Source organism: Symphodus melops, assembly GCF_947650265.1.
Source record: "Symphodus melops genome assembly, chromosome: 3".
NCBI lineage: Eukaryota > Metazoa > Chordata > Actinopteri > Labriformes > Labridae > Symphodus > Symphodus melops.
The window spans coordinates 30705703-30728202 of NC_136693.1; the positions used below are offsets into that span (position 1 = coordinate 30705703).

General features: G+C 47.4%; 1 protein-coding gene across 1 annotated transcript in view; it reads left to right on the plus strand.

Moving 5' to 3' along the window:
• The first annotated feature begins 6115 nt into the window (after window positions 1–6115).
• sv2ba (synaptic vesicle glycoprotein 2Ba) overlaps window positions 6116–22500 on the plus strand; it is a 16754-nt gene continuing 369 nt past the window's right edge. Inside the window, exons 1-13 of the mRNA XM_079339236.1 lie at window positions 6116–6245; window positions 10398–11147; window positions 15323–15503; window positions 16568–16719; window positions 17024–17157; window positions 17615–17704; window positions 17798–17911; window positions 18009–18097; window positions 18832–18996; window positions 19080–19213; window positions 19750–19950; window positions 20126–20285; window positions 20792–22500. The exon at window positions 20792–22500 is cut by the window's right edge and continues 369 nt beyond it. Of these exons, the coding sequence (XP_079195362.1) occupies window positions 10670–11147; window positions 15323–15503; window positions 16568–16719; window positions 17024–17157; window positions 17615–17704; window positions 17798–17911; window positions 18009–18097; window positions 18832–18996; window positions 19080–19213; window positions 19750–19950; window positions 20126–20285; window positions 20792–20975 (2082 nt within the window). The 5' untranslated portion in view covers window positions 6116–6245; window positions 10398–10669 and the 3' untranslated portion in view covers window positions 20976–22500. The remainder of the gene's footprint in view (window positions 6246–10397; window positions 11148–15322; window positions 15504–16567; window positions 16720–17023; window positions 17158–17614; window positions 17705–17797; window positions 17912–18008; window positions 18098–18831; window positions 18997–19079; window positions 19214–19749; window positions 19951–20125; window positions 20286–20791) is intronic.

Consider the following 22500-nt stretch of genomic DNA (forward strand, 5'->3'; position numbering starts at 1 on the left):
TGTTCCAGCTGACACACGTCGGGTTTCAAAACGTCTGACAGCATGAAGATCAAGAGGATCTCTGAAACCTCACTGTGGGTTGAAGCTGTCTCATTTCTTGGCATCACAGTTCACTCAAACTGCCTCCCACCGTCTGTTTGAGCACAGCTTCTTTATTTTCTAAGTGCCAACCCTAAAGCTGCGACTCTCCTCCACTTATTTCACACACATTCTCTGCAGCTGTCAGCTTTAGAATCCACTCTGGATGTGGGATTTCCGTGCACTCCCTCGTTGTTGTTTTTCGTCTGCGAGCATCAAGGCGTGCAGCAGACTGATGTGGATGCTGTGTGCTGTAATTACACAGATAACGCTCTACCTGTCGGGCTGCTGTCACTCAGCAGGTGTGATTGGGTAACGTCCCACGCTGTCCTCCAATGTCCTGCTGTAACAGATCCAGTGACGACACCACGGAGCCCCTGATGTCCTGCGCTGGCTGTGAATCTGTTGGTTAGCTCTCGGTGTCTCAGGGAACGTAACAACGTGGGCGCTCCTCCAGGATCCTGTTCAGCTGGGTCGTTCCAGTCCTTCCCTCAGGCCCTCGTCGAGGACTGGCCCGGGACTGCGTTGCCTGTTTCGTGGGTTATGGGGAGTCCCAGAAGGCAGACAGGTGGAGTTTGGTGTCGGGCAGGATCTGTAAAGATAATTTTTCCTGTTTTTTCACTCGTAGAAGTGGATCTGCCGTCTGATGGCCCACAGATTTCCTTACTCCCCTCATCTCGTTTCCATCCCAGGAAAACGTAACAGCATCCATCGTCAGTCTTCAGACACGACCTGAAAGTTAGTGTTTGTAAGAACAGAGGACATCGTCGAATTCTTCATTATTACAAACGATGTCAAGGTTTCAGTTTCTACATTTAGTCAGTTTTATTAATAAATTCACTGTTGTGATTAGTTTAGTTTCGTTGAGTGTATTAGCAGATTATTTCGTGGACAATCCCCTTTCAAAATAAAAGGAGCAGCTGTCGTCCTCAGCCAGTTGTAAATCTGCAACCTAACGTACATAATAAAACAATTAAAATACAATAAATGATCTGTGATAAAAGAGAGAGAGGCGTACAGACTCCATGTAATCATTGATTTAGTTAAAGGGATGTTAAGACGTGAAGACGAAAACCAGGAAGAATAAATCGATGAGTTGTGCGTCAAACGTTCGTACGAAAGGTCGAAACACAGATTGGTGAGTAAGGGACGTTGTCGTGATGAAACAAAAACAGGAACTTTGATCTCTAATGTTGACTGAAGCTCTGTGTAGAAACTGAGAGTCTCCAAACATCGTCTGAGTCAAGATGTGCTTCCACATGTGTCCACAAGATGTCAGTGTCTGCAGCGCTGCAGGTCACTAAATCCACTTGATCCCATCAGCCGGGATTTACTAACTCTGTGGAGTCAACACACACCACTGTTACACAACTCTGTGTGTGTGTGTGTGTGTGTGTGTGTGTGTGTGTGTGTGTGTGTGTGTGTGTGTGTGTGTGTGTGTGTGTGTGTGTGTGTGTGTGTGTGTGTGTGTGTGTGTGTGTGTGTGTGTGTGTGTGTGTGTGTGTGCGTGTGTGTGTGTGTGTGTGTGTGTGCGTGTCAATATTTAATTAAGATATCAATTTAAACTGAATTTGAGACGAAGTTTTCGCCCCTGCGTCTCCGTCTACATGTACTTACTGGACGCATGTATGTGTGAATGCACGCTGTCCTGGATGCACGCCAGACGCCCGATCAGGTGACTTAAGTCGACCCGGCTGTCCAACCAAACAACAGGGATTTGAAGAGCCACCCCCCCCCCCACACACACACACACACACACACACACACATCCCTCCTCCATTCACTGAAGCCCAGCAGATTAACCCCCTCAGATCTCTCCTCTTTAATTAGCAGTAAACAGGAGGAAGTGAGGCGTGCCCATCGCAGCGAGCGCTCCACAGGAGTCCAGGCGGGGGCAACAAGGTCTGTCCTATTGATGCTGACACATAACCTCAGACTGTCTCTGTGTCTCAGGCTGAGAAGAAGGGAAGGAGCCACATCCAGGATGTGTCCATGTCATGCACACAACTGCTGCGTATCCAAATCCAACTTTCAAACATCCCCCTTTTAAAAGTTTGAAAGTGACGAGATTAAAGAAAGTCAGAGGAGGCAGCAAACAGAGCTGAAAGACCTTGTAACAGTAATTGTACCAGCAGGGTTTTGCTTGCTGTTGTCCTCCTCTGCCTTGTTATCTTGAAGTTATTTGGTGCCCACGTACAGCTGGGGCACTTCTTTGAAAAAAAGAAGGAAAGAGAAATGAAACTTGAGGAGGTGATAGAGACACCCTGAGGGGCTTTTAAAAGCATATTTCACAGAGATCTGACTGGAAGCAAACAACACCAACATTTATCAAGAGTTGTTGTTAGATAAGAAAAGATGAGAAAGTAAATCATTTCCTTTACTTCCATAGAGCTTTCTGAAGCATGTGCATGAGAACGAGCGCTTCGAATCCCTGATCATCAACAACGAGCAGCTAATTGTAAAGATGTCAGAGGTCAGTGGAGACAACGTTCACACGCCACAGCGCTCATCTTTGGGTGCACTGGAAGGAAGTATTGAAGCACACGGTGGTTTTGAAGTTAGACCAGTAAGTCAGAGGGAGAGGGTTTATCACTTCTTCCCAGAATCCTCCCCCTGGATGCCATTCATTTCCTGGATGTTTGCATGAGACGCCGCCGCGATGAGTAGCAGGGATTGGCTGAGCCCCGCCTCCGGAGGCCGCCCCTGCAGGGACCATCAAATCTAATCCCGACGTGTCCGCCAGAGGACGAAGCTCTGCAGATGAAGGGCAGGGCCGTGAGCGAGAGTGTAGCACGTTAGCAGCTAAACGCTAACTTTCCCCCTCTCGGGGATTGCATCAGGATGTGATTCACTTCTTTGCAGAGCTCACTGTTGGACAAACATGCCAGATTATTCTCATGGACAGGCCCGAAAATGTCCCGATGGCGTTATGATGACCTCCAGCATATGATTGGTGGAGAGTGTGTCAGGATGGAGGGGCGGGGCATGGAGGAGGGTTTAAAAGTAGACCGGTGAAGACAGAGAGTGTGGGGGCTAAATTTAGCCAATGGCTCTGCTGGGGTGGAGCTAATCCTCTTTGCACTAGAATTATCTGGCCTTCGGATTAGAGAGCTTTGCCTCTATGCAAGACATCTACTCTGTATAATGATGTCCCACAGCAGGCCGTACCATGTCCCCAGGCGGGGTGGTTGAGGGGGCAGACTGGCTGCTGCAGTGAATGAAGACTTATCGAACACTGTAAAGTTCACTGGAATGTTTGCATTATGCATGATGTAGTAAACAAGCAGCTGGAAAAGATGGCACATAAAAAAATGTTTCTTCTGCCTGGAATCTCCTCGTAATAAAACATTATTCAAGAGTATAAGTCAGTCACACAGAAGACCTCACAAGGTCAGCGAGGAGGGTCACAAGACGAACGACAACAAAGGATGCAACTGAGCAGAACAACACAAACAACAAACAGTTGGAAAAAAGACAATTTAAATATCTTAACGGAGCAGTCTGTACCTCCGCCCCCTAGTGTTTAAAATGAGTACTGCAGTCTAAACTCTAATCATCACAGAGAGCTGTCTCCCCCCCTCCTCTCACACAGGTCAGCATGTGGTGGACACTGTAGCTTCAGTGTTTAGCCAGCTCTGCATGTGGTGGACACTGTAGCTTCAGTGTTTAGCCAGCTCTGCATGTGGTGGACACTGTAGCTTCAGTGGTTAGCCAGCTCAGCATGTGGTGGACACTGTAGCTTCAGTGTTTAGCCAGCTCTGCATGTGGTGGACACTGTAGCTTCAGTGTTTAGCCAGCTCTGCATGTGGTGGACACTGTAGCTTCAGTGGTTAGCCAGCTTTGCATGTGGTGGCCACTGTAGCTTCAGTGTTTAGCCAGCTCTGCATGTGGTGGACACTGTAGCTTCAGTGTTTAGCCAGCTCTGCATGTGGTGGACACTGTAGCTTCAGTGTTTAGCCAGCTCTGCATGTAGAGACACTGTAGCTTCAGTGTTTAGCCAGCTCTGCATGTGGTGGACACTGTAGCTTCAGTGTTTAGCCAGCTCTGCATGTGGTGGACACTGTAGCTTCAGTGTTTAGCCAGCTCTGCATGTGGTGGACACTGTAGCTTCAGTGTTTAGCCAGCTCTGCATGTGGTGGACACTGTAGCTTCAGTGTTTAGCCAGCTCTGCATGGGTCTGTAAAGCTTTCTGCGTTCTAACCTCTCTCCATGTTTCATCTCCAACATTGATCCTAGTTTGAGCAGCTTTCTGCTGCTGGAGCTTATTAGAAACATGCAGAGGCTTTTTAGCTCGGGTACAATCACTTCTATCTGAAGCAGTTCCACTGCCCGCTTCCATCGCTGCAACACCTGTTCACCTGATAACTGCTCTCATATCTGGCAAACCCAGGGGCGTCCAAAACGGCCTTCAAAGCCCCGCCTACCTTCTCTGGTCCAATCAAATCCAGAGCATTCAGGAGTAGAATCTAAAGTTAGAAGGAGGACATACTGGCTGCTGCATTGTTGAAGAGAAGCTTCAACACAGCAGGTTTCCTTCATGATCACACAGGAAGAGAGCAGCTCTCTGATTGGTTCTCTGAGTATCTGAGAGATCACCAGGAAGTTCTGCTGCATGAAATCGTTGTGCACCTAATAATCAGTCTACACTCTTTTGTTCTGTTCTTTTTCTCTCATTCGTTCATGAATTTGTCAAACATATCTCTAATTGAACGCCATTAAAGTGTCCGACTGCCATTTTGGATTTCTGCAGCGTCTTCTCCATGTCATGTCCTCTCCCCGCCCCCGACACTGTGATGGACATGTGAGAAAAAAAGCACTCGGGAAGATTTAATGGAGGAGACAAAGAGAGCAGCTCCCTGAGTTATTCAAACACTGTGCTGTGATTGACAGAGAGGAGGTTGATGCTTCCTTACAGTTCTGCCCGCGTTACGTTTTCCTCACACTACATACTGGTGTAAATGTTCCCACACACACACACACACACACACACACACACACACACACACACACACTCTGAGGGCTGAGTAAAAACAAGCAGCACAAAGAGGGTTTGGATTGGAAGACGGAAAACACTGGAGGCCTCTCGGGGCCCGAGTAATACATCCATATATTAAAAGCTTTTTATATAGTATAACATGCTATCATGTGGGAAGCGCCTGGCATCGCTCCACCACATCATCTCACAGTAACTGCTGCTCTCTCCTTGGCTCTCCCTGTCTGTATATTTTCTGTATGTAAACGGCAGGTATGAGATGTGGTGCAGGAGAGCTGTGATTATCCATCTCCTGCAGAAGGCGCCACTCAGACACATCCATAATCACCTCTGTGCACATCCGCAGCCAGCAAGATGAACCGCTGGGCCTTCCTCCGTGCTCCCAGGGAAGAGGAGTTTTCTTTTTTTTTTTTCTTGCTGGATGCTTATTCAGAACGACTCGGGATGGATGAGCGGCTCCAGCAGCGAGTCGATGTCTCACTCAAGGACAGTGTGACAGGATATGCAGCTATTTCAGGGATGTGTCCTTCTGCTTATGTGACTTTAGACAAGAAATCTGTCTTAACAGGCCGTCACAGTCCCACACTGTGATGACACCGGCTCTCACAAACACCTGCTGCAGAGTTTGAAAGCAATCTAAAACATGCACGCTCTTGGACACCTCTTCACAATGATTGCAATGCCTCAGATCTCAAATCTCCATGACAACGCGTTTTTGCACTGCTGAAGTGTCCTTGAGCAAAAATGTATACAGACTTTCTAGCAGCTGCTGCTCTGGCAGCCTGGCTCTCGGCAGAGGAACGTTTGCAGAGATCAAGAGTATCAGCTGAAATCCTGCAGAGCGTCTCCACAGTTTGCAGACGCCATCAGCTGGGCCTGTTGCTATTTACACTTGATGGAGCGTACCATTCGCTCCCTCAGGTGGGGGGGCTGGTTCCGGGGAGTTTCCTGTAGGGATGAGTGCTGGTCAGGGAGGGGTGGTGTGTGTGTGTGTGTGTGGGGGGGGGGGATCGTGAGGTTGTATCCTAATCCCTCAGCCTTGGCAGCAGCACGGCCTCAGGCTAAAGTGACATGTCGGCTTTGGACATATGAAAATGCTTTCTGGACTTTAGCAATATTTGATCTTTGTTTCGTTCAGGCGTCATTTTTGTTTTTTAAGGGAATGCCAACTCTGGTAAGACTTCTTTTCTTCATCTTCAAATGTTGTACACTGTGATGCTGCATTGATTCTTTTTGAGGGAGCCAAACACATGATCCTGATATATCTCCAGGCGTGACTTTATAAAAACCTTTTGAGTAGGTTTTTAGGACTTCCTGCTGTATCTGCCAACATGTCCAACATTTCTTAGACTTTTCAACCTTTTGATTTACAGAAGCATTCTCACATCTGTGTTTGAATTTCCTTTGTTGCTCATAAAACAAACAGCCTGCTGTCACACATTAGTTTTCAGTTCGGGTGCTTCACTGCATCAATCCAACATTTCACAAGGTCACGAACGGTCACACTTTTAATCTAACGACGGTATCTTACTCAAAAACATGTTGCTAATAATAGTGCCTGAAAGGTAAGCAGGCGGATTGTCCTTTACCCTCTTTAGGTCTCAGACCATCTGAGATGAACTCCCGAGGATGCACTCTGTCAAAAGATGCTTTTCATGTGAAGATAATGTCCCGATCGTCGGCCCCCTCGCCCTGCGGGTCACAGACGCTCTGTTGGTGCACGCTGGGAGGAAACCTTTTAGTTTCCAGAGAAGCAATATTTATACCGCTACGCTGATGACACCGTTTACTATCATGCTTAAAAAAACAGCTCAGGTTTGAATTTAACTAAACAAACAGTTTGTTTAGTGTGGATCCAAAATCACGTGAAGCAGAATCTGTGCAGGAGACGAAATCATCATGTAAAAGTGAGATTATTATTATTATTAAGTCAGGGTCCGAGGTGGGCCACGCCCCTGCACGCTGGTCCTCACATGAGTGTTGAAGAATTAAACTCTGACTGCTTCTGGGTAACCTTTGAGCAATGCACAAACATGAATCCCAGACCAGCAGAGGAAGAAGGAGTGCATGCAGGTACCTGATGAATCCCAGGAAGACTCTTCACCCTCTCATGACATGTTGTGACATTATTATGAAATTAAACAAACGTCATCCGATCTTCGCGGGTGGAGAAACCGCTGAAGTGAGGACCGCAGAGTTCGGCTCCGTCCAACTAATAAATAACGTGAGCGGTGAAAGGTCACTGGTGAAATTGAGATGGCGTTTTGTGAATTACCCTGTGACCTCTCTGCTTCCCGTTGAAGCTCACACTCACATCGATTTTCATGATTCAAAGGAACTCTTTTGACTTTTCAACACCGGGGACTCTCTAAGGGGGGAGGCGGACCATGACCTATTCAAACTCTGCACAGGCAGAAGTGCTGATCTGACTGTGTGTGTGTGTGTGTGTGTGTGGAGGAGGTTCAGGTTGATACACTGATGAACAGGAAGTAATCTATAAGTTATAAGAGAACAGCGAGCGAGGGAGACGCAGGAGGAAAGAGTGGAGACGGGCAGACTGACGGTTATGTAAGCACCAGCTGTGTGAGTAAAGGCCGGCTGCAGGATGATGAAAGCTACCGGGGCGAGCGTCCTCCCTCTCTCCCTCTCTCCTGAATTATTCACATTAAAGAAGGAAACAACAGAAAAAAGCAGCACGACACACCTGGAAGATTGCAAGTGCACGGCTGCAGTTCTGCTTGTTAGCAGCTAAATGGATGAAAGCGTCTTTGTCAGGATTTCAAATGTACAAAATCCAGGCGCAGGAAATACATTTTCAGTGCTTCAATCCAGACTCTATAATCCACCGTCGCTGTCAACCACCTCTGTGACGAAACAATAACACGAGGCAACAAGGGCAAAATGAAAAAAATAAATAAATCTGCAGTCTTAATCTGGATTAAATTACATCGTCCGTCATCCCGGCTCCAAACCAGAACAGACCACTTCAAACTGACGTCCACTCGTGTGAAACCTTAAGAAAATAACTGAAAGAATAATTCCATCATGAGAACCGTCCTCGGTTTGAAAATGCTCAAAGGAACCTCGGCGGCCTCGTTTACAGTACGGTGGCTGGGAAGTTCAAACCAAATTATAAAGTGTGAACGCTTGAGACAGATTTCCAAATGACGGTATCCTGCGGAGAACGACAGCCGTGATTCAGTGACCATAAAGTCCGTCTGACACGAACAACAGGCCAATAAACCAATCAACCCGCTCACGCCATCGCTTCAGGGTCGCTTCAGGGTCGCTTCAGGGTCGCTTCAGGGTCACTTCAGGGTCGCTTCAGGGTCGCTTCAGGGTCACTTCAGGGTCGCTTCAGGGTCGCTTCAGGGTCACTTCAGGGTCGCTTCAGGGTCACTTCAGGGTCGCTTCAGGGTCGCTTCAGGGTCACTTCAGGGTCACTTCTGGAATTCGGTACATTCCCTTTGTAAATTTGTAAATATGTTGGTAAAGTGTTTGGCGTCTTGTAAAAGTTCATCCAGCTGTGATTGGGCGAGAGACTGAGACACCCTGGACTGTTCTGCAGCCAATCACAGGGCTGACATGTAGAGACAGACGACCCGTCACACTCACACCTACAGACTGGTCAGAGTCAGCAGGTAACCAGCGTGTGTTTAGAGAGAACCCAGGCCATGCACAGAGAGGCAGACAGGGATTCAAACCAGCAACCTCCTCGCTGAGAGGGGACAGAATGTCTAAGACTTTGCAGAAGACTTTCAGACTTTTTAATTTTAAAAGGACAGCTCCCCCTCAGCCTGATGCTTCAAAGAGTCAAACTTTATTGATTTGTTCTGGACAAACAGAACAAATCTTCCTCTTCAGATCACAGTGTAAACATTATCTTCATTAAAAAACAACAACAACAAATGTGCATGGACGAAGGGCACACACACACACACACACACACGCATGTGTTGTGTACATGTCTTTTAAAAAAGAATTTTAATATTTCATTTCTCTCCACTTAATTTATTTAAAGCGATACACAACCTGCAGCTAGCAGCGTTAGCTTAGCTTGTCCTGGAAAAACAGAAGTCAGATTTCAGGATGTGAGACGGACTGCGGCTCGGTCTGTAGGGACTCGAGTGAGGAACCTGAGGGTCACCGAGTCTGGTAGCTGGAGAGGTGCCTTTGAGCAAGGCAACGAACCCCGACCCCCCCATAGGATGATTAAAGATTATCATCTTCTTCTTCATGAAGAGCTCTGAACAATACACAACAGGAAGAACACATTCAGAGTGTAGAAGCGAGTCTGCTCAAAGCGAGACGTCTGAGAGGAGAGATGAACACTTGAAGATAATTCTCTTCTCTATTTGTGCCTTTGTAAGTTTGAGTCAGCTGAGAATAGTCTGCTGCTTCTTCATGTTTAGCATCTCACAGAAGAGGCTAGCTTTAAAGCTAATCCCGGCCTTCAGGGTGCCCTTGAGCAGGATGCTGATGGGGACTGTAGACCGCAGAGCAAATCATCTCCGAACACGCAGTCGGACCAGCCGAAGAAGACGAGTTCTTTATTTTACACTTCAACAGTGGACTCTTTAATCAGCCCGTTTGTTTTAATGAATTGTGTTTTGCATTCAGCTTTGCCGCTGTGTTGTCTGTCACAGAACGTTTCTCCAATGCTTCATTCGTTATCTTTAAATAACAGATGATTCAGCCGCGGGCAAACACTTCTTTAATTGTGTAAGAGTGCACGCCAGCCGTCACTGTGCAAGTCTGTAACAGGAGCCATTAATGTGACAGCAAGCAACCACACAAAAAAGAATCCTGAAATACAATTTAATTTGTGTTATTGTCTTCCTGCTGGTGCCTCTGGACTCTGTTGAATAAAATAAAGACACATGTGAGTGTGTCATTGTTGCAGCAGTGCTGTGTGATGGATCAAAATGGCGTCAGAGTATTGGAGCAGGCAGGCGAAGAGATTATCTGGTTGAGTGGAAGGACACGCAACCTGCAGCAGAGCCCGAGAGTCCTGACCTGCTCTGTTCTGCTGATCAAACGACCGGCTCAAACAACTCCTGCACGTTCCCGTCTCTCACACTCAGATATAAATCAGGTTAAATGAATGATATCAACAGGACGAGGTCTCACAGACCATTTAAGGAAAAACACAAACCCAAATGTCAAAGACACGTCTCACTGTCCTGTGAAGACGATGATGATGATGATGATGATGTAGGTTTGGTGTTGTGACTGGATAATGTCACTTTCTACATATTAATGTCTCTGATTCTACAAAAGCTCTCGCTTGCTTTAATCCTGACCAACGCTCTGTCTCGTGTTTCAGGTCCGGCATGCAGTTCTGTGAAAAACAGCGAAGCTAAAAGTGCTGCAACTCAACCTCCGAGGCCTTCAATCTGAGACCTGGACCCCTGAGAAGATTAGGGTAAACCTGCAGTTTCTGTTTGACACCTGGAGCCCAGGAGACGAGGCAGCACTGAAAGCAACCTACGGCTACTCCAGAGGATTATGTCATTATAGCTGACAACTTGAGCTTCCTTCGAGTACGACGGCTACAAGTGGAAGTCAGTCCTGCTCCGCTCACACCCAGCAGGAACCATGGATGACCCCTATCAAAACAACGTGAACCAACAGATGACAGAGGGGGGAGAATACACCTACACCCAGGATGGAGGGGGTCAGGACGGCTACCCCTACCAGACGGACTACCCTCCACAGGAGGAGGATGCTGCTAGCGATGCCACAGAGGGCGCGGATGACGACGAGCAGATGTACGAGGGCGAGTACCAGGGCGTCCCCCATCCAGATGAGATCAAGGAGGCGAGGCGGGCGGCTCGGATGGAGGCCAGGAGGAAAGCCCGCATGGCCAAAGAGCAGGAGGAGGAGGAGGAAAACCTGCCAGAGCAGTACGAGGCCATCATGGAGGAATGTGGCCACGGACGCTTCCAGTGGATGTTGTTCTTCGTGCTGGGTCTGGCACTGATGGCTGATGGCGTGGACGGCTTCGTGGTGGGCTTCGTCATGCCCAGTGCTGAGAGGGACATGTGCATATCCAACTCCGACAAAGGGCTGCTGGGTAAGTGACAGCAAAGGAGAGAAAAATGGAGGTTTGAACAAAGTCATTTACACATCCACTTTTTGAAAATGCTCAGAGGAAGGGCTGGGCCAATCACAGCAGCACGTAGGCTGCAGACGGGTTCAACAGGCCGTGTTAGGCATTACCTATTAGAGCTGATGCAGAGTCCTTTGAGCTCCACAAAATATGTGTGTGTGACGTTTCAGAGCAAACACCTAGCTGTGGGAGTGTCACCCACCTGGGGGAGGGGCTACTGCCCTTTGTGATGTCATGAAGGGAACATCTCCAAACGGTCTGTTTGAGCAGGCAGAAGACGGAGAGGATGGACTTGTCTCATCATTGGGGGGTTTGGAGACTAGAGACACATGTTAGAGTGACGTTTAGCATATAAGCATGCTAACAGTTGCACATGTTATTATTTTTCCATCCCATCACAGACTGTATAAAACACAGATACTGTTCACTGGTTTCTGAAGCTTGAAGTGTTACAAAGCTGAACGTTGGCGGTCGCCATATTGGAAATGATTTAACAACTTTTGGTTAATCTTGAAATAGGCGCTGGTGCTGGAGTGGGCTGGTTTGGTGAACTTTGGCTTAATGCTGTAAAGACGTACACACTTCTCTCCAGACGACCTCGACCTGCTGACGGAGTTACAGGGTCGTCAGTCGATGTTCATACTTTAAGTGTTGCTGGAGTGTTTTCACATCCTTTAACCTCATGGTGATGCTAAGCTAAAGAAGCTGTGAACAGAAACACACCTGGATGTACTCTGATATTTAATGAGGAAGCACCTGAAGGATGCTGAGATATTTATGTCCAGACCAGAGTGATAAAGAAGACAGTCTGCTCGTGCAATCCCTCGAGCTAGCAGCTAGCATGGCTGAAAACAGATTTAGCCAGCACAACCTTCCAGAACAGATATACAGCCTTCTGGAAACCTGGGTGTCGAGCTAATTACAATCATCTGTTGAAGAGTTCTTTATCTTTTCCCAGAATGGAGGAAGTCATCAGTGAAATCATCTGCTGTCGTGCTTGGCTGAAGCTAAATGCTGCATATGTTTGGCTGTGGATGGCACACGCAGACCGATGCGTCACACAGACACGTCTCTCCCCCGCAGTGGGACACATTAGGGAGCTCCGATCTTTGTATGCAAATGCAAATGATGCTCCAAACCAACACAGTGTGTCCCATTAGAGGAGGGGTCCACTGAGGCACCATGAAAGTGAAACCTGGTTATCATGTGAAGGTTGCTAGATGCCAGAGCTCCTGCTAATTGTTTAACCAAACAGGGAAGGGGCTATTGGTGTACTTTACATTATGAATAAACTGCATAATATGCCACATATAGCCTGCATGCTAAAGATGTTCCAAATGTTTTTATCACTGCAGTAAAGATGCCAAAGCCCTATTCTGACATCTGTATGCAGCTAAGACTCAACTTATTGGCAAATGTTCCTCGAAGCGTCTGTTCCTCACAAAGCCCCTCACCTTTTTCCCCCGGACTCGTGTTTAGCCGGGCGATGTGGCAGATTGCTCATCGCTCATCTCATTTTAACAACAGGCTCCTGGGATAAGGCAGTACAAGAGATTGATGAGGAACCCAGTGGTGATTGTATTCAGTGTGTGTTCTCAGGCTAATACGGAGCATGTTGCAGCAGTCAGAGAGCCCGGCGGCCTGCAGCGCCCGGTGCAGAGCTGTCAGATACGCTTCAGGCCTCCGACAGGCTGCGGTAGCAGGACGAAGGCCTGGCGAAAATGAAATCCCAGCATCTTTGCAGAACAGGAGGGAGGGGCTGATGGTTGGCTGAGAATATGAAGTAGATGTGCAGAATGATCGGCTGTGATTCATGCTCATGCTCTGTTCAGTGCACTCACAGAAGCAGAAATGTGTTCAATCTTAACCCGAGTCCTGGATCGCTTATAGACTCCCAAACGTTTTGTCAAAAAGAGGAGGGTGGGTGCTCTCACCTTTAACGCTGCCCTTATGCTTTGATTCATAGAGTGAGAGTGCAGACTTTGTTTTCATTGCAGACATTTCACTTACATTCTCCTCGCTCACTCTTTCTTGCAATGCAGCACATTGTCGAGTAAACCTGCAATTGCAATTTAAAGGTCATGCATAAATTATAAGGCGGTGTTATGAAGCTTCTCTGCAGCTGCCTGAAGAATAAGGTCGTCGATTTTTGATGCTTTCTGGCATTTAGTATTATTATTATTATTATGTTGTGTTTTTGCACAGTACACCCTGAAGAAATCGCTTCATTCAAGCATTTTGCTGCAGTTCTTCTCTTCACGAGTCCTTTCTGGAGATTATTCGTTTCACTGTTATGTAGCTACTGCTCCAAGTCTTTTATTTGTTGGCATGTAAAACAAAAATCACTGGTTTAACCCTCAGAAATATCTCAGGCAGTAACAAGCCAAAGTGAATGAAAACATCTTAAAACAACAGTCTGTAATTGGTCCAAATGTTTTCAGCTCTCTGTAAGTCTGTCAGCAGGTGGAGCTGGTGTTTACGGCGCTCGCTCACACAGCAGCCTTCAGATACAAAGCAGCCAGTTAGCCCGTCTCTGTTTGATAGGACGGCTGAGAGGACGAGGACAGAGAGAGACAACATCCCTGCAGATATTATTCAGAGCAGATCCACACGTCACGTTAGCATGTAACGTTAGCGGCGTCTTCATTGTCTCGTGTTTACCGGCTGCAGGAAGTCGATTCATTGATATAAATAAATCAATGAATCCATCTCACACAGAAAAGTCGTCTCTACAAGGAGCTGCAGGCAGATTTGTGATATTACTGACTCTGGTTAGTGGAAACATTCTGCTTGTTACCAGATGGACATTGAGGGACAATCACACCAAACTGAATTCCAACGTCGATGCATTAAGTTACGAAGTGAAAACACTTGTGTTTACTGTCTGATTAATAACGTGTTCGTGCACCTTATCATCAGGTAACACGGAGGAGGACGAGTGTCCTGCTGCAATCCTAACATCTCGGCCTCACTTTGAGGAAGAGGCCGTGTCGTCCATCTTTTCATTCGATCTACGTCTGTGCTTGTCTGGAGGATCTGAGCTCTCCAAAGTTTTAATTATGCAGAGAACGTCGGCTCTTCTCACGCTGCAAGAAAACATCCCTACAAAGGATTCAGTCCCCAGTTTGCTCAAGGACACTTTAAGATGCGGACAGAAGTGCGTTGCCGCAGGGCCTGATCGCGACCTTCACCTCAGACCTTCAGCTCTCTACTCACGAGGCCGCCCTGTCAACCTGTCCGCAATCATATCCAAAGCATCCACATGGCCTTAAGCAACAACCAGGCCCAGATATAAGTGACATGTTAGCCTTGACTCTTTGTCTCCCGCTGCCCTCAGCTGAGATGTGCAGCTCGGTGTGTGTGGAGCGCCGGGGCATTTGGAGAGTCCAGTAATCCACAGGGAAGGTGCACACTATGGCTCCACGTGCCATTAAGCTGCTTAGTCACACTGTAATTAGGGCTGTGCGTAGTAAAAACACGGAGCAGGCAGGAGGTATGGGAGGTTTTAAACAGGTTGTAGGTTTGAGTCCTGACTGTGAGAGAGGACATATATATTCTTCATAATATCCCCCCCTTCTGCAGAGTCACGTAAAGGCAGAAGATAATCATTATAATCTCCTGGGTGGCATGATGGCCGGCACATTCAGCTCACAGTTATTGTCGTAGAGCAAAAATAAATTACAGAGCAGACTTCCCTCCAAGTGCATTCTGGGAGAGGCTCCAGCCTGCCGTGGAAATCTGCAAGAAAATGTGACAAAATCATTTCTCCATTAATAAAAGATGCAATCTAATAACATGGAAATGTAAAGACAATGACAGCGGAGACACATCTCATGTGTGATCAAAGCCCGAGCTCGATGGAGAAATAACGGACGTGAAGCGCTTTGACCTTCACATGTTCATGAAGCATATTATCAGTCTAGGTGTATTTTTCCTGGTAGCTTATTACTCTCTGAAAAACTGATAAAGAAAGAAGCATCAAGCTGAATTACTGTACAAAATGTGATGATTTCCTGCTTCCTGCGTGTTCATACGAGGGTGAAGGGAGCCCCCTGGTGGAGAGTGTGATTATTGAAACACCATGTTTAAAGGTCAAGTGCTTCATAATGAGGTTGCTGCTTGCTTGTCTGTTGTTGCAGGTCTGCTGGTGTATGTGGCCATGATGGTGGGGGCGCTGGTGTGGGGGGGTCTGTGCGATAAGATGGGGAGGAGGAAGTGTTTGATCTACGTCCTGACCATCGACCTCGTCTTCTCCTTCCTGTCGTGCTTCGCTCAGAGTTACGGATTCTTCCTCTTCTTCAGGTTCTGCTCCGGCTTTGGGTGAGACTCCCCCCCCTCCCCCCCCACACACACACACACACACACACACACCTTAATGAAGACCCTGTTTGTTATTGATATCCGTCATTATTCAGACTCCATGCTGCTAATTAAAACCAGCTGCTTGTAATCGGAGGTCTTTATGTCTCTCTGCCGTCGTCAGCGACTCTGAGCTGTGCACGGATTGATTCTGCAGCTTTTAAACACACATTTCTTTTTGATAATGACTGCAGCCTGCAATATTGCTGTTTCAGCTCTTTGCTGAGACAAAGTGCACGAGGTCAGCAAACTCAAACTGGTCCTCTGTGAGTCCCGGTCCAGTCAGTGACACGCACATCTGCAGAGGAAGAACTGTGCACGTGAGACGACAACAAATCCTGATTTCTCATCGCAGACTTTTATACCTTATCATTTATTTATTTATTTATTTATTTATTCACGGGGTAATCCAGCTGCTCAGACTTCTTAAAGGACTGAATGCTTTAAAGGGGACGTATGGTGAAAAATCTAATTGTACAGTTTTAACCTGAGTGTCATTGAGCCATATGTCAATAAATCATCCAGTCCTTTCTAATGGTCTCCCCTTGTGATGTCACAGTGGGATCTTCCCCTGGTATCTCCTCCCAGTTTTTTCTTCTCTCAACAGAGGAGTGATGATTGAATTTAAAGACACACACACACACACACACACACACACACACACACACACACACACACACACACACAGACACACACACACACACACACACACTGCTGTACCTGCAACTTAAAGCTGCTGTGACTTGAATGTGTTCAGTCTCGTTTGATCAGCTACAGTCCTCGTGACGCTCTCTGTCCTCCCAACATCCCCGGCTCTTCAGCTGTCCGCTCGAATAAAGTATCTTTTCTTCATTGAGAGACAGGACAGAGGTCAGAGGTCAGAGGTCAGGGAGAGAGACTTCTGTACACGGGGCTCGTGCACTCACCACTAAGCGACCAACGCCACATATAGTCTTTAAAAAGTGATATGTGATGTTTTGACAACAGCAGATTTAAGATGGATGATATAAAGTTTCGTCCTGCAGGATCGGCGGCTCCATCCCCATAGTGTACACATACTTCACTGAGTTCCTGCAGATGGACAAACGAGGAGAACATCTGAGCTGGCTCTGCATGTTCTGGATGCTGGGAGGCCTGTACGCCTCCTTCACTGCCTGGGGCATCATCCCTCACTACGGTAACACACACACACACACACACACACACGGGAGTGGAGGGGGCTGGAGGTGTGAAGCTGGAGGAGAGCAGAGCTGCACATTCTTCCTTTAACAGTCAAATCTTTGAGTCATTGTAAATATTGCAGCGTGTAGAGTGACGTCTGTTCTGACACCTTCCGAACACACGTCTCAAAATACAACAACACAAATATCCCATGTTGTCGCTGAAAGTCTCATTTTGACAGTATTGTTTTTGTGACCTGTAAAGATTCCTCACAGGAGCTTTAAATACTCAGACTTGATTTCCACTCCATGACTTCCTAGGTTGGGGCTTCGCCATCGGTACAGAGTTCCAGATCCACAGCTGGAGGATATTCGTCTTCGTGTGTCTCTTCCCGGCGCTGGCTGCTCTGATCGGGGTGGTGTTCATGCCGGAGAGCCCTCGGTTCCTGCTGGAGGTCAGACCCGATGACCTCACACTAAGAGACAGGAAAACATGCTTTACAGATCTGCTTCAGCTGCAAAACAAAGATACACACAGCGACACATGTCAGATTAAAAATAACAACCACAGCGCTGTAAGTGAGCATCAAGCTGTGATTGGTTTAAAAGCGTCGAGTCATCGTCCCCCCTCGGTAACATCCCACTGCTGTGCAAAGGTAGCAAAAGGCTGCTAAGAAGCCACCAGAACACCACCCACCCTGTTTCCCCTCCAGGACATTGTCAGGCCTGCGACCACATGTGGTGTTGTGTTTGTGTGTTACAGCAGTGCTGCTCCGCCGCGTTCATCTCACACACTCCCAAATTATCACACATCTCGCTGTCCGATAGGAGGGCGAGCACCCCATGGGAACGCTCTTACACAACGGAGACCCTCTGCAGTGTAGATGAGAGATGTGTTGTTGTTGTTTTCAGAACGCACGACATGACGAGGCGTGGATGGTGCTGAGAAACGTTCATGACACCAACTGGAAGGCCAAAGGAGAGCCGGAGAGGGTTTTCACCGTAAGCTGTTTTAATCATCAGCGACTGCTTCGCCTTTCATAGTCTCTGCATCTAAAGCTCGTCTTATACTCATCCCTCTCTCCTCTTCTGAAGGTGACCAACATTAAGACTCCACAAACTCAGGAGGACGAGTTCATAGAGATCCAGAGCGATACTGGAACCGCCTTCCAGCGCTGGACGGTCAGACACATGACCATGCTGCAGCAGGTCCGAACATCTGGGAACTCAAACCAGCTGACAAGAGCTTCCAGTTTGTCTGTTTTGTTGTAGATGTGTAATGATTCTCTCTGCGTCCCTCTCTCAGGTGATGGCTAACATCATGTCGTTGTCAGCTCCAGAGCTCAGACTGCAGGGCCTCTTCCTGGTGATCATCTGGTTCTGCATGGCCTTCAGGTACAGACTGTGTTTAGTTTGCAGATCCACCATCAGATTTTAAGGGTTAGAAAAGCTCACTTGGTTGAGAGTGAGTCTCTGCCTCAAGCGAAGGAGTTCAAGTGTCTCAGGGTCTCGCGAGATTGACAGGTGGGTTGGTGCAGGACCCTGTGACCTCAAAGAATAAGATCGCTGATACGAGCAGGTAGAACGAATGTCCTGCTGAGGGTGTCGGGCTCAGCGTCAGAGACCGGGTGCGGAGTCAGCTGAGCTGCATCTGATCAGGATGTCACCGGGCATGTCTAACTGGGAGGAGACCCCGGGGTAGACCCAGAGCTGGCTGAAAGGATTACGTACCCGGTGTGGGGACACCTTGGGGACCAGGCCCCGGATGAGAGAAGATAATGGACAGGTGTATGGATGAAGGTGTTTTCGGCCATGGTGCTGGAAGAGTACCGACTGAAGCAAGAAGCTGAAAAGGTTCCTCTGAGCGGGCTTCTAGGAACTGAATTCATTCAGTTTTTAGTAACTCTTGCATTGCAAGTTGAGTTGATGTGGAATCATCAAGAGGGGATGAGATCCAGCAAGTCCTTGAACGATTTAAAGGTTCCTGCAGTCCGTGAACACCTCGTATGTCCTTTACAAACCATGAAACTGTTATATTAGAAAACGTCTCCGAGCCTGAGCTCATCTGATGAGAAGTTAAACCCATCAGTCAAAAGTTTAAAAGTTTAAAAGTGATCTGTGTGTTTCAGCTACCACGGCCTGGGAGTCTGGTTCCCTGATATGATCAAGTACATGCAGTACGAGGAGTACGAGTCCAAGGTGCGAGTGTTTCACCGAGAGCGGGTCGAACGTTTCCACTTCAACTTCTCTCTGGTCAACCAGATCCACCGCGAGGGCGAGTACATCCATGACAAGTACGTTTCCTCGACATCGTCAAAGACTCAAATCTACTCAGACCTCTTCAAAGTCTCCACCTCCCTCTTCTTCTCTCCTCTAGGTTTGCTAACATCGAGATCAAGTCGGTGAAGTTTGAGGATTCTTTATTTGAGAACTGCTACTTCGAGGACATCAGGTCAACCAACACCTTTTTCGAGAACTGCACCCTGAAAAACACCGTCTTCTATAACACAGGTATTTAAAAAGGCAAAACAAGGCTCTCTTCTTTTCACTTCCAAAAATCATCTTCACCAAAAGTCCAAATCTAGAAAAAGAGAAAACAAGGCAGAAGGAGAACATGTGACACAGGAAGGTCAGTATTAGACGTGATGATCTGGAGCCAACAGGAGTGTATACACGCCACCTCTATGATCTCCGTGCTCATAATTCACCTGTTCACCACTCTGTTGTTGGTGTTGTCACTCCGTTGAACTACAGCTAGCATTGATAGAAAGTAGCATTGCATAGCGCTCCTCCTGTCTGACAGGGATGCAGATGTGAAAGTAGCTTGAGGCTAACGCTGCATTCATGTCGTCTGAGAAAGGTCCCAGTTTCCAAGATGGAAAATCGCTTGTTAATAACTGTTGTCATGGGCGATATACCACGGCCTGTATCCAATCAAATAACTCCTCCTGGTCACGCATTGAGTCACCGACTCTGACCTTAGGCTGACCCCATTAAGACCCTCTAATTAATATTGTTGATGTTATGTCCTCTCGTGTGTCCTCCAGACCTCTGGCAGGAGAAGTTCAAAGACTGTAAGCTGGAGAACACCACCTTCCTCCACCCAAAGAAAGGCTGCCACCTGAACTTCCAGGAAGAGAACGACATCATCATCTACATGGTCAGCTTCCTGGGCAGCTTGGCCGTGTTGCCTGGCAACATCATCTCAGCGTTGTTCATGGACAAGATCGGACGAATCAGAATTATAGGTGACTTCTGGTCAACAGTGTGTGTGTGTGTGTGTGTGTGTGTGTGTGTGTGTGTGTGTGTGTGTGTGTGTGTGTGTGCGTGTGTGTGTGTGTGTGTGTGTGTGTGTGTGCGTGCGTGTGTGTGTGTGTGTGTGTGCAGTCGTTGCTCAGACGGTCTCGTTCTCTCTCGTTTCAGGCGGTTCCATGTTGGCGTCCTCGGCCTGTACTTTCCTGTTGCTGCTGAGTTTCAGCCAAGGAGCTGTTATATGTTGGCAGTGTCTCTTCTATGGAGCCAGTGTGGCGGCCTGGAATGGATTAGAGGTCATATCTGTTGAACTCTATCCCTCTGCGAAAAGGTGCAGTAAAAGATGATCCCACCTTTTATCTAATCTCCAATTCCAGGAGCTATTTCTCTGTCTCACTTTATTCCAGTGGTCACCATTTTCCACTGATGTTAAGTCTTTAGTGGCTTACGGGTTACAGGTCGCCGGTTTCCCAGCACGTTCGATGGAGTGAGTCTGACACACACACCGATAAGATTCAGTTCAAATAAAGCAGGATATGAGGAGTCATCATGTGGAACCAGGTTTCACTTAAAACAACAGATCCTGAAGACCATTAACTGTCGCTCTGCCCCCTAGTGTTTAAAATGAGTACTTCAGTCTACATTCTAAACACTGAGGATATCACACACACAACAGTCTCACACAAAGTTTCTTTGTCTAACTTCTCATTGCATAGATTTTTTTATTGCTCTTATTATTGCAGTGATCCAATCTCACTCACAGAAAACGACTTGCATTGTCCACATGTATTCATTTCCCCGGTCAGCCTCTCATCTGTCGTCTTTGTGTCTCTGCAGAGGGACGGCCTTCGGTATCCTCAATGGAATCTGCAAGTTTGCAGCCATCCTCGCCAGCTTCATCTTTGCAGCCTTCATCGGCGTCACCAAGATCGTTCCCATCTTCCTGGCCTTTGCCGCCCTCGTCTGCGGCGGTCTGGTGGCTCTCAAGCTGCCCGAAACCCGGGAGAAAATCCTCTCTTGAAAAGCCAAACTCCTGCAACCTCCCAGGCCGGCCCAAACGCAGCACAGCTCTGAGAGAAATCTAACCGGGGAACGAGTCAGCTAGAACTGAAAAGGAAAGAGGAGTAATGAAGGCGGAGCTGTGCTGGCTGTGTGTTTGAGTCCGCCATGGTTACATGATTACAAATGTTGAACACCCTTCTGGTTGCCTATGTGAACCTGTGGTTGCTTTCTACTCCCTCTGTAAGCTCCTCAGGCCGCCCAGCGTTCCTGTACCATGATGTGAAACCTGTGTTTGTCATTTGCGTTGCCCATCCTTCTGTCTCACACACACACACACACACACACACACACACACAGCGTAGAAACGTTTGTTTTGTTTGAGGTTTGTTGTAAAAAGAAAGATTATTATGAGATGAAAACGTGTCTGTATTTGAAGGTGTTGTAGTTCATTTGACCATGTTGTGCTTTGAGTTCATCCCCTGTTGGAAAATAAAGCAAAGAGAGAGAGAGAGGACTTTAAAGTGACGGCTTGTTGTGTTCACTGCCAAGGCTCCGCAGCGATATACCTGCTGGATTCATGTTATTCAGAAAAACACCTCTTTCCTTTTGATCCCCTCTTTATTCACTCTGCACCGTCCTGTGTTTTATGTTGAAAGTTGATTTTAGTTTATGTGTTTTTTTTCTTACCGACTCCTTCGCTGTTCACGTCGGATCAAACCTGATCAGCCGACCGGACTCGCTTCCCGTTTGTCTTTTTTTGTTCTTTGGCATCGACCGAGACGTCTTGTCAGTTCTGAAAGGAAGAATGTGCGACTTCTTGATCCGGTAGATGTCGCCCTCGAGCTCCAGAATGAAATCAAAACAAACTTCTGTTAGGCCACGCCTCCTCCGTACTGAAGCCTCCGCTCTCCTCCAGAGACACGGAGGAGTTTAGCACAAACGGCTTGTTTTCTTAGCATGCTAATGTTAGCGTTCTTCAGTTAGCTGGTAGCTTGTCAGCATGCTACTGCTAGCGCTCTTTAGTTAGCTGGTAGCTTGTTAGCATGCTACTGTTTGCGCTCTTTAGTTAGCTGGTAGCTTGTTAGCATGCTACTGTTAGTGCTCTTTAGTTAGCTGGTAGCTTGTTAGCATGCTACTGTTGGCGCTCTTTAGTCAGCTGGTAGCTTGTTAGCATGCTACTGTTAGCGCTCTTTAGCTAGCTGGTAGCTTCATGTAAACTGACACAGACTGATGTAAAAACTCTTCATCAAATAATCAGTGAGTATGTTCTTCTTCTTCTTCTTGACTCAAACAGCTTTTATACACAAGGGGAGGAGCCGGCCGTCCCGTCCATGTAAACACAGCTCTGACAACAACACAGCCAGCAGGACTCCAGCTTCTCCCTCACTGGAGACAGTCAGGACTCACACACACATTCACACAGAGAGAGACTGGAGTTATTTATGTGGACGTGTCGCACGTTCTTCCTTTATTCGTAGCGTTGGTTCTGTAGACGGTTCTAACGTAGGATCAGAGTCACATCTTGCCATGACGACGTTTAAGGA